The 12,374-nt window shown below is 44.7% G+C and overlaps 1 protein-coding gene across 9 annotated transcripts in view; it reads left to right on the forward strand.

Annotated features, from left to right (window-relative positions):
* The window catches only part of Sulf1 (sulfatase 1), a 162,613-nt gene that overhangs the window by 147,555 nt on the left and 2,684 nt on the right, over positions 1-12,374 (forward strand). For 7 of the 9 annotated variants that reach the window (XM_003479936.5, XM_013144054.3, XM_063257430.1 and 4 more), the window contains 3 exons: positions 1,859-2,001; positions 2,094-2,217; positions 4,137-9,564. In XM_003479936.5, coding sequence (XP_003479984.3) covers positions 1,859-2,001; positions 2,094-2,217; positions 4,137-4,288 — 419 coding nt within the window. In that variant the 3' untranslated portion in view covers positions 4,289-9,564. Of the gene's footprint in view, positions 1-1,858; positions 2,002-2,093; positions 2,218-4,136; positions 9,565-12,374 lie in introns of those variants that run through there. The other 2 variants (XM_005008254.4, XM_063257433.1) reach the window with 1 other exon arrangement.

Below are 12,374 nucleotides of genomic sequence, written 5' to 3' on the forward strand. Positions count from 1 at the left end.
CCCTGAAGAGCAAAGTCCTTAATCTATCCAAGAAAGCCCTGAGTGCCACAGTCCATTGCCACTTGGGAGCAATGGCTGACTCTTCCTCTCACCTGCTTCCAGTGCTTCTGTTGTTCCTCAGGAATTCTAAGCCCCTCTTACCACAGGGCCTTTGCATATGTGGCTTCCCCTTCCTCGAATTCTCTCATCTCTGTGCCCACCCACAGCCTGGTCTGTCAAACATCTGTGGACCCTTCAGAGCTTATTTAATCTCTCTCACGGACACCTTCTCTGTGCCTCAGACCAAATCAGGTGCCTACTACCCAGTCAGCCCTCCAAATCCCTGGCTTCTGCATCCATGCGCTCAGCTAAACTCAGATGGAAAATACTCAGAAGTAATTTTATCTGCACAGATAAATTGTACATATACAGATATTTTCTCATCATATTTCCTAAACCAAATCATGTAACAATTGTTTACACAGCATTTACCTTGAATCAGGTTTAAAAATACCCTGATTTAAGAGTATATAGGAGGCTGCATGTGGGTTATATGCAAATATTGGGTCATTTTGTACAAGGGGCATGAGCATCGTGTGTGATAAGCTCAGGGTACTGGACCCAGTCTCCTGCAGATAGCCAGTGATGCTATGGTTTCACTCTGTGCTTATTAAGTGTGCTTTTTAAAAAATCCTAGTATCACACAATGCAGTATAAATATTAGCAATATACTTAGAGCACTTCTAGTGAAAAATCATATAATAAAAAATTCTCAAGCATACATGTTTTAAACTTCTCCTTTCTTTTGTAAAATGTGTTTTGGGTGAAAGGAGGATAAACAGGGCAGAGCGCAGTGCATTTCACACCAGTGAGCGAGTCTGTGGCTGACACCTGTCATTACCCATTGGCCAAGCCCGAAGAAAACACAGCAGGGAGAGGAAAGGTGTCTGTGCAGGTTCACCGCTTATAGCAATGGTCCGTTTGTTACAATGTGGGGTGTCGCACATCTGTAGGGACAGGGGACAAATGGGAACACTGTGTTTCCTTCTTAATTTTATGTGAACCTAGAACTACTTCCTAGAACAATCTGTTGAAATAATTTTTGGAAAAAAAATTTTCTCATTCATTGTTTAAAACACTCCTTATAAACAATCATTATCTCTACCTGTTTATCCTCATTATTAAATGGGTAGACTAGGTGCCTAATACTGCGCACAGCTAGTGGAGTCTGCTGGCTAAGGGTTAACCTTCTATCCAGAGTCCCAGGCTGCCAGTGGCCAACTGCTTGACCTTGGGCAAATGAGTCTCTGGGCCTCAATTTTCCAGTCTGAAAAGTGGGGATGGTGATAACAATCTGTCTCAGAAGGTTATTTGAAGATTAAATGAGCTATCTAGGCAAACCGTATACAAGAATACTCTTTAAGCATGCTTATACGAATTGCTTTTTAAAAATATTTTAGTACATTTCTAAAATTCAGTTATTACAGGAAAGATCAGCAAATTTGGGACCTTTGCCCTTTCACAAATACAAGAGTGGGTGATTTGTTTTTAAATTTGACATCTATCTTAAAAACTCTGTACAAGTTAGCTAGAGAACATCTGCATAATGTAAAAGATGTTCATAGTCAAAACCCCAGACACTCCAAGCTGGGTTCCAGCTGAAACTTCATCTTGCTCTTCAGCCTTTCTGAACTCACCATCTGGTTTTCCATTTTCACCTACTGAGAGAAGGGAAAATACAGTTATCGTTAACATCTACCAGTAATATTTAGAAGGAATAATACTTGAAGCTTAACGTGCAAATGTAAGGCAGTGCTGAGACAGCTGCCTGCCCAGAGTTTCTCATTCTCTTTGTGTTGTTTTCTTTCTCATCCAACAGTGGGCTCATTCTGCGCTTGTACAAGCTCTAACAATAACACCTACTGGTGTTTGCGTACAGTTAATGAGACGCATAATTTTCTTTTCTGCGAGTTCGCGACTGGCTTTTTGGAGTATTTTGATATGAATACAGATCCTTATCAGGTAAGGCAATACAGTTTCATTTTCTGAAGTTTGTTGGAAATGGCGTCAGCAGAATGTGAGCTAAAGTCTGCTCCCTGCCTCTTCACTCACAGCTCACAAACACCGTGCACATGGTAGAACGGGGCGTTCTGAACCAGCTGCACATCCAGCTGATGGAGCTCAGAAGCTGCCAGGGCTACAAACAGTGCAACCCAAGACCTAAGGGCCTTGACGCTGGTAAGGAAAGGAGTTTTTTCTATGTTACCTGAAAAATTCTTTAGAAGGACCATTTTGCCTTTGAAATGTTTATATGCAGAAAAACATAGAGTTTGGGATCCTTCCATGGGAAATTTTCCCAACTTTACCAACTTCCAAACATAATTTGATCTCTAAGTTTAGTCCTGGGTGCACTAATGAAAAATTTAGTCCATCAGAAGATCTGGCAAGCATTTCCTTCCAGCCTCTCTCACAGGTCAATTATTATTGGTCAACTATTATTAGTAAACCTAGTTCCCGTTTGAAACATCTCCAGGACGATGAGATGAAAGATTCGGGAATTTCCTGGTTATTGCTGTCAATTGTCATAAGATCTACTTTCAGTAAACCGGAAGATCCTCTTTCATTGAGGGAACTTGGATGGAAACACGAAGTGTCCTATTTCTGCTTGTCACGGTTTGGACCACCCCCAGTTGAATCCCTGCCCACAGCACGGTGAATTTGGTTTCTTTTGCAGTCATTCCCATATGAAAATAGAGACGTAGGAGCAGTTCATTAACTTGAGACCTGAAAGTCTCAGAGAATCTGTGTGGAATCGACCAGATATTCCTTTCCTGTTCTGCTGATTTGTCCTTTGACGCATGAAGACGGGGCTCTTTCCAGGACTGGACCATCTTCTTCCTGGTTGATGAGAATGCTCATTTACTCTCATCATTTCTGCGGAAGTGTACATAGCAGCTGTCCCGTAGCAGGAAGACCTGAGGTTAGCAAGGGAACCATCTGGCACTGCAAGTCAACCCTCAAAGGGTGAAGCCTAGACCCGGGGCTCTGGGAGCCCTTTAATGCAACTGAGTTTAACCTGCATCTGTGGGCCCCATGTAGAGCCAGCATCCCCTGCAATAAAGTGGGCAGCTCTTTGGGGCATGTCACTTAAAGAGAGAAAGGATCAAGGTCCTTGCCAGTCCTTTCCACCACAGTAGGATCCTGAAGACTTCCACATGACAGGCATCCTATGAGAAAATAAAAATCCTGTGAGAGAGGTCACATTTCAGTTCTCCGTCAGCACTTTTCAGTTCGTACTGGGTAGAGGTTAGTTTCCAGCCACGACGTCCAGACTTGGCAGAAAGATTCTGAATCATTGACTCTACTCACGTCAAATCTTTTCAAATATCCGCCTGATCTGTTGACCTTTTCCTGAAATCTTACAAAAGGGAAAGAGAAAGAAAGGAAGGAGCATTGCACAAAGGCCTGGAAACAAAGCCAAATTTTGGAAGTCCTAGAAATGCTGCGTCGCAGGGCTGGGGATTTAGCTCAGTGGCATAAGCACCTGCCTTGCAAGCATGTGGTCGTGAGTTCAATCCCTGGTACCAATAAAAAAGAAAAAAAGAGAAAAAGAAATGCCACATCCTGATATCTCTTCCCAGAATGCAGTGCTCCTCCCGCGCTGGAGGTGAACTGCTCCATTTCTTGAAATCTGATGGAGTCTTTAGCGGTGAAATGACAGCCCCACTGCAGCGTGTTAGTCTGCTAGTCATCAAGTTATCCTCTCCACCTCCCTGAGTATTCCTAAGGGAAATTATTATGGGCGCACTTTTCAAAAGTTTTGTCTAAAAATATCCAAAAATCAACTTTTACTGAGAATTACATGGCCTACTGGAAGTACTCTTTTCACTGTTTTTCAATGAACTCTCCTCCTTTCTTTCCCCACCCACTGTTCCATATGAACACGTACTTTTTAATCTTAAGCCTTTTTATTTATAATGGTCAGTCCTCATTCAACCCTCTCCCATGCAAAACCTCTGTTGAACTTGAGCCCTGCCTGTATTTAACACAGTGTGTTTCTTTCTAGAGTTTCAATGTTGTGTATGAAAAACTGCACAATCAATGGTTCTCTGAGTTCTAAAGCTAACATAATTTACTCTTGTGCTTTCCTCTATCAGGAAGTAAAGATGGAAGAAGCTATGACCTACACAGGTATGCACACTTTTTTGTTCTCAGCAGTGCCTTTCCCAATGATTGCATGAGCCTGTTCCAGCTAATTTCCGTTTCTTACTACATTGCCCAGAGCATAGTCTGTGCGTGTTTGTTCTAACAGCATTCTCCTTTATGTTTGGTCACTGGGTACAGATCTGTCATTTTGCTTTTAAATCAGTTCACTGTCTCCGCAGGCCTTTCCCACCCCCACACATGGCTGTGTGTTGGATGATGGACTTAAGCATGGAATGATCGAAAGAGGGAAACACAGAATGGCCTTCAGGAGCCCTGGGAGGGGGTGGGGGCTTGACTGCTTTCTTTGTGATGCTGACGCATAGATTTGTTGGGGAAGCTGCTGGAAATGAGTTAGATTTTTATTAGATATAACATCACCAAAAGAACTAGTGAGGATTTGGAAGAAACAAAAGGAATTTCCTTGTTAATGGTCATTAGTCAATTCTGGTGTTAAAAACAGTGGTCATAAAGAGCGTCCAGGAGGCTCTACGCATGAGAGAAGGTGCTGGGCTTAGGAACAAGGTCAGGGATCGAGGCTCACAGAAAGGTGTCAGCACAGCCCCAAGACGGCAGCACCCACAGAAACGTCATGACAGCCCTCATCCTCCTTCAGCCACACCTGTCCTTCCTGGGGCGGGGTGGACTGGTGGCTTGTCCCATGGTTCCTCAGAAAGGCCAGCCATTGCTGATTCTCTGCTCCAACAGAGATATTTAGAGGTTTCCCGGACACTGACACGAGGCCCATGGGGACTGTCATCACTCCTCCCGTGGAGGGCACTGAGGCTCAGACAAGTCTGCAATCTGGTTAATGAATCCACTTGGGAGAGAAAAGTCCATCGAAGAAACATCGGCATAATCAATGCCATCCATACTGATATCTTTGCAGAGAAGCGAAAGAACACCTCTGTGTGGGGTGCCCTGTTCACCCCACCGGCTCCCCCTCCAGCCTCCTGAGCCTCTCAGACGGCTCCTCAGAGGCTTCTGTCGTTCCCACAAGACGCTCAGCGGCACTAGGAAAGGTGGTGGGGAGAGGGGAACAAAACAAAGGAAGCTGGACTTGTGAAGGTATCTTAGAGCCATTGAGATATCTCTTCTCTCTCCTCTTTCCTCCTTCCTCCACAGCACCCCCATGGTAGGTACTCAGCACAAGTACCTAAGACCCCAAAGAGCTGCGCAGGCTGGTCTCCCTGGCTGTGGCTGATAAGGCAGCACCCGTCACCAGGGCCATTTTGCCAGCTTCCTGTGAGTCACAGGAAGCCATTTCTGAACTGCGACATTACAAACGGGCTTGTCGTTCAGTACTGACTTGGCACTAACTTTGTGATGAACTCCACTTTACGGTTTAGGGATTTTCATTTTCCAACGTCCTCTCATCTCTGTCATGAGGGAGGTCAAGGCTGGGCACCAGCTGGTTGAGACCTACACCTGGGCAGAGTTTGTCAGTGACTCCCACGGCATCCCTGGGCAACTCTGAAATGAAGGATGTGGACGCTCCCCTTTCCTGACCCCCACTACCACCCCGCAGTGGGCCACATACAAATTGTTCCCAAGGTCACCTGTGGGAAGCATAGGTGCTGGGGCGGCGTGACATTACCTGCTGCTTTTCTTCCTCCTTCCTCCTCTTCCTCCTCCTCTTCTCTTCCTCTCCCTCCTTCCTTTCTCCCTTTCCCCTTGATTTTTCCTCTTTCTTCTTCTTTACTCCCTTACCAAAGGGCAATTACAGATGCTTTATAACTCAAATGACTGACATTTTCAGACTCCATCATTTCATAATCTATAAGCCGTCTCACACTGGATGTCCATGCTGCAGGCTGGGCGTCTTGACCTGGGCTCACCAGGAGGACATCTGCCTGGTCACACTGGGGAATGACTCCTTGGACCCCACAGCACTATGGGCCGGGGCCTTTCCTACCATTTCTTGTCAGGTTGAATGGGACCAACTGCAGAACAAAGCCCTATATGCCAAAATGTGCCGGTGACCTGCCACGGGGTGTTGCCCATACCCCACTCCCCAAAGGTGGCCTGGCTTCTATGCATGCTTAAGAGTTGGCCAGTTTTTGAAAACTAATTAAAATATATTTGTAATTGTGAAATTTGATGACAGAAGACCTTGAGAGAAATGATAACAAGTAGAGTTGAACTTAGAAAATTCAACAGGGTAGTTTATTTGGGGTTTTTATTGGGGGATGCACTGACCAGAGTCTTGTGATGTAGTTCAGCCTTGAACTCACTATGTAGCCCAAGCTCATCTCAAACTCATTATGCTCCTGCCTCAGCCTCCTGAGTGCTGGGATCACATGCATGTACCACCACAGTAGGCAAGAATCCTAACAGGGTAGTGTTAAGAATATCTTGTGTACAAAATGGAGCAAATAAGGGTTTTTTAGTTATCTTTTTGTGGATTTTCAAAAATTAATCTTCAGACTTAGAGGATCTTTGAAAAGGCAGACCCTGTTTCCTGCCCACTTCTCCACCCCACTGTGTTAGCTGTCTGTGCTCAAAGAAAGAGAAGCCTGAAGCCTTCTCTTAATCAGGCTTTTCCAGTTGGGACCAGCTCAGTGCAAGGCCCTGCTCAAGAAGAGGGACCCATGACTTAAGAAGTCATTTTCACCTTGGGGTAGAGCAGTGACATCTGTACTGAAAACACAGTCACCAGGTTGACGGGCTGTGTGCTTTTCCCACTGAATATGACAGCCATGCCTTCTGCTGCTGGCTTTTGAAGTTCCAGAAGCGCTGCTGGCAGCCCGGGCTGTGGGCAGTGGCTGCTAAAGGGCGATCGATGGTCAGTTGCTCAGGAAGATCTGCTTCCTGATCCTGGCCACAGCTTTCATCCACCCTCAGTAGCCTGGTGCTGTTCACCTGGCTTTGCTTCTTTTCATTTGTTCCCTCGCTGGATCAGCAGTTCCTGTGAGTGACCCAGGGCGCTGTGGCTACCAGCATGGATGCAGAACCAGCCTGCCTGGGTTGAAAGCCAGACTGGCTACTGAGCATGCTCAGAACGCGCCGCCTGGGGGACGTGTGGGGATTGCTAGCATCAGAGAACTGAGTGAGCTTGAGGCCTCACTGTGTTCTTGAATTTCTCTTGGTGATTTCACAGCCTGTGTCCAGAGTTAGGTGAGATTTACTTGAAATTTGAAATGAGTAATTCCAAGAAATTTATACTATTTGTTTCATCCCCTCACCCCACCCCGTATATCTGCTCACTTTTCCTTTTTTAAAAATCAGTTTGCGGTAATTTACAGCATTGTATCCCTTAATATAGAAGCTTGTATATCCTAAGAACATTTTCTTGCATAACTTTTGTACATATACCCAAATCAGGCATTCAACATTGGCGCAATGTAATTACCTAATACGTATTTCATATTGAGATTCCACCAATTATCCCATTAATGTCATATTTGTAGTTTTTAAAAATTATTTTCTGCTCTGGGATCTAATTCAGATTTACACATTTTTTAACTTCCTTTCAAACTTGTCTCTCCTGGAACTGTTCCTTAACTTTTTGTTGTGGATCTTAACATTTTGAGATCATGGGCCAGTTATCTTGTAAAACGTCCCTCAGTTTGGGGTTTCTCTGATGTTCCTACCTGAAGGGGCTGCAGTGTTTTCTTTTTGGCAGGAATACCACGACAGTAGCCTTGCACATTCAGGACAGATCATTCAGAGCCGTCTGCTTTGTCTGATGGCATGGTCCTTGATTACTTGAGCGAAGTGTTGCTTCTCACATTAACCCAGCACAGATTACTATTTCTCATTTTTTGATTAGGAAGTCATTTATAATTCTTGCCTGAATCATTCACTGCTACCGTGAAAGCTGGGCGGGGGGTGGTTTTTCTGACTGTGGTTTCTGCTTACATGTCTTAGGTCATATTCTACCTTAAGGAAATGGTTCCCTTGCAATTTGTTATTTCTATCAGTGTGGAGGCACAGACCCACCCTCATTTTATTCCATGGATGTTCTTTTGCTATCACTGTGTATTACAATGATGCTCAGGTTTGGTCACCGGTGTCCCTTTAAGAGGCCCTGTGTCGGTGTGGAGTGTGATAGTGTTCTTGAGCACTTTGCTGCTTTCTGGTCTCCCAAGGTGTCCTGGGTTCATCTTGCTTCTGAAATCAGCCATTTCGCCAAAGGGCACCGCTTTCTTGTAGAGGGAGTGGCGTTTGAACTCCAAGGTTTGGGATTTCTCTGATGTTCCTACTTGACGGGGCTGCGGTGGTTTGAAGTATAGAGAGATGTCTTTGTGGCCCTTCCGGTGCACACAGCTAGAATACATACATTTACCAACATCCATTCCTTACCTGCAGGTGTGTAGAGAGATACAGCTACTGAGCGAACCAGTCTTCCCTGCATAATGTTACTCCCAACCTGATCTTCATGACAATGCTCTTAGGATTTCCACATTGAGAGGCAGGCTTTAGGACTAACTTATATGCACTTCTATCATCTTAAAGAAATAGCGTCAATTGGTTTGGTGTCTATCATTAATCAGTATTGAATTTGTCAAAGCTTTTTTAGATATTTCTAAAGATACTCATTTTTTTCTTTTTAGATTTATAAATATGGTACATTTTATTAATAGATTTTTGAAAAATGAATCCATTTTTCATTCCTAGAATGAATTTCTCTAGTTCACCATGTATTTTTGTTTGTTTGTTTTTTGTTTTGTCTTTTTGTACCAGGAATCAAACTCAGGACCTTGCACTTGCCAGGCAGGTGCTCGTGCTGCTGAACTAAATCCCTAGTCCTGTCATATATTATTTTCTTAACACTGAAGTTTCTGTGTCATATTTATGAGCCCTGTCAGACTCTGACTTTTTGTTTGCCCTAGCACTATCTGTTAGGTGTTGTATTACTTTCTTCTTGCTGCTGTGACAAACCACCACTGTGCCTCAAAGCAGCACACATTTATTCCCATATTTCTAGAGGTCAGAGGTCTGCAGTGGTCTCACTGGGCTCAGATCGAGGTGTCAGCAGCTCTGTGTCAATATCACGGGCTCCAGGGAAGAGTCTGTTTCACTGCTTCCTCCGGTAGCTTAGTGGCTTCCTGTGTTCCTTTTCATGGTCCCTTACTCTGATGTTCAAAGCCAGCAGCATGGCTAAACTTATTTATCTTTCTCTGTCTCCCACCCAGTCCTTCTCCTATGTTTTCTGGGGTCACATCTCCTCCTCTGAACCCCCCGCATCTCCTTCCCTTTATAAAGACCTGTGTGATTATCTAGATACTCCCTGCTAATACCCCCATTTTAAGATCCATAAATTTCCAGGTATGGTAGTATATTGGGAGGCTGATGCAGGAGAATCTCAGGTTTTGGCCAGCCTGAGTTACAAAGCAAGTCTCTCACTCAAAAACAAAACAAAAAAAAAAAAAAACATAACTTTGTCACACATACAAAATGTAATGTAGTATCATGGCTTCTGGGATTTGACAAGCGTGTCTCCGAGGGTAAGGGGGCCCATAATTCTGCCTCCTATCTATCAGTGCTATGCTTGCTTCAGAAAAGTTTAGAAGTTTTGATTTTCTAAGAAAACTATTTTCTAGAATAGTTTTATAACATCAGGATTCTGGAGGTTTCTTTGTAGTTTTTAAGTAAACTACAACCATCTGTGCCATGGAAATTATTCTATTTAAGCTTTCTGTCTTCACCGGGTCTTCTGTCTTCACCTGAGCAGTTCCATCTCTGGTCCTGGGACCATGATATCAATAGGAAAAGACGAAGTTGAGGTGAGATAAAGACCCAGCTCCATCAGCAGCCTCCCTGCCAGGTGCTGCCCACACCGCGGAACTAAGGTGCAGGGCAGCCTCGCTCCACCCTCACACGAGAGGGAAGTGGGCCGTTTCCTCCCCGTGGTAGGCAGCAAAGTCCAGTTCTCCACTGAAGGACGATGTGCAGCCTGATATGGCTACTGAATATGAAATCTCTCTGCCCACTGTTGGACACAGAATGTGTGCTTTCATCTGAAGAGATGGGACTCAGTAGTCAGGTTGTCTGTCTCCTACTGGGATCCCGCAACAGTATGTTGAATATTTGCATCCACCGCTGGGTGGGTGAAGTGCAGTGCAGAGGTCTGTCCCTGCGCTGCCCGTTAGAGCCCCTTGGTCCAGCGTAAGCCCCCGGCCAGCCAGGAGCAAGCCTGCGCCTGGGGAAATCGCCCCCAGGACCGGCTGACTGCAGTCTTTGCGTCCTGTGGCACTCTGCGCCTGGGAGGGTGCAGAGCAGTGGGTGTCACTTGGCCAGTGCTGCTCTGCCGCAGCCGCTCCCGTCCACTCATTGCACAGATGTTCATAGCCACCGTGAGGGAGCACAGCAAGGCCGCTTGTGGTTCCTCCCGTTAGTCCCTTGGCTGTGTCTTGGAATGGCTGTCGCTTGGGCTTCTCGGTTACTCTTTTCATATTCTACCCTCTGTGCTTCACAAGGATGCTTGCTTTTCTTCTTTTCCTGTGGGGTTTGCTCAGGATTTTATTTGGGGCCTGTGGGCTGCCTTGGTGCTTAAACCTTTTTAATGGCCTCGTGTCTGTTTTCTCATTTAACTCTATTTTCTTACTGACCAGTTTTAATGGCAGCGTTTGAGTGCCAGTGCCTACCTGAACCACACCCGATGGGTCATTCTCTTCCACCTATTCTACTCGTTCCATTTCAGTTGCATTGTTTCTTCCCTGTCCCACGTAATGCACGTGTATTTTTTTCACTCTTCACCTACATTTTACGTCTGTGTTGAAAGCTCACCACCAGTCCTTTGGCTGACATTCCCCCAGTGATTTCTAGATAGCGCAAAACTCAGCCTCCAGAGAACTGCTGGAGAAGCACTAAGGCACAGTATCTTCCGCGTCCCTGCACGTTTATCCCTGTTTGCTGTAGCTTTGCTATTCCACAGGGAGCGTGGCTGGACAGGAGAGTCTTGGGAGACACAGTAACCTTTTCCTTTATTGGCAGTGCACGTCGGTGTGTTCACCTTGAGGAATGGGTGCATCTACACAGCTCACCTCAATCATTTTTGCTCCCTTCTCTCCTCCCCCACTCTCTTCACCCCCAGTTGGCCTTCCCTTTCCAGAGCCTGCCACCCTGTTTCCCACCATCTCTTTCTTCTGTTGGTCTTTCAGTTACTTATAGTTTGGGTTTCTCATAGAAGAGAAACCATGGGACATATAACCTTCTGTGTCTCTTAATTTTACCTTTACTTTCTGACCTAACACAGTTCTCCTGTCCTGATGTTTGATGAATTATATTTACTTCTCTTAGCCCTGAAGTGCTGTGGTTTTCTCTACTTGATGGTTTATTTTGGCAGGAAATTTTTTTCTATTTTCTCATCAGTATTTTTTTGTAGATTGAGGCTGCTTTCATTTCATGGATTGGAGTACTTAAAAGATCTGTAGGAAAGAGGGCTCTTTTCTATAACACAGCATTATTTCTCTTTGCTTTTTAATTATTATTTGGGGGTGAAAGTGGTGAAGTTGTGAGTCCTCCCATTTCTGTTTTTGTTTTTGTTTTTTTTTTGTTTGTTTGGTTTTGTTTTGTTTTTTGTCTTTTTCCTTTTTATCGGTACCGGGATCGAACCCACGACTGCCTGCTTACAAGGCAGGCACTTATGCCGCTGAGCTAAATCCCCAGCCCCTGAGTCCTCCCATTTCTGTCCCCTCCTGCCTCCCAGGGCCTGGGTCCAGTGTGACATATGCTCTGAAGGGACTTGCTGTTCCCTTTGCTGCTCTCTGCAGGTGATCTGAAAGTTGTAGAATTTTCCCTTCTAATTACACAGAAGGTGCGGGTCTTGCACAGTTTTACTAGTTATCTTTGCAGCTCTGTATTGCTTTGTGTGGAGTTCATCACACTAATCCAATTCACGTCTTTCTAAAAGGTTCTTGGGCACACAAGAAAAAGCGTTGTTTCCCTCAGTACTGTATCATCCTGGTGATGGGTGTGGGTCAGAGGGAGACAAAGCTGTGTGTTTTTTGCACATGTGAAAACTGCTCAAATGTTGATTTACTGTGGGCGTGGGTTTTAGAGCATAGAACTTTTAGGGGAAAAATCTTAGCATTTGAAGCACATACTTGCATTCAAATTTGTTTTTATGCTGAATGTCAGAGAATATATAATAAAAATTAAAATATTAAGCATTGCCGATTACACTAAAATACTTTGAAATCTGTTGACCACTTAAACCCTACAGGTAATAATGGTTTTGTCACAGC

This window comes from Cavia porcellus, unplaced genomic scaffold, assembly GCF_034190915.1.
Source record: "Cavia porcellus strain 051 isolate PalLab524CR breed Dunkin Hartley unplaced genomic scaffold, mCavPor4.1 scaffold_10, whole genome shotgun sequence".
Classification (NCBI taxonomy): domain Eukaryota; kingdom Metazoa; phylum Chordata; class Mammalia; order Rodentia; family Caviidae; genus Cavia; species Cavia porcellus.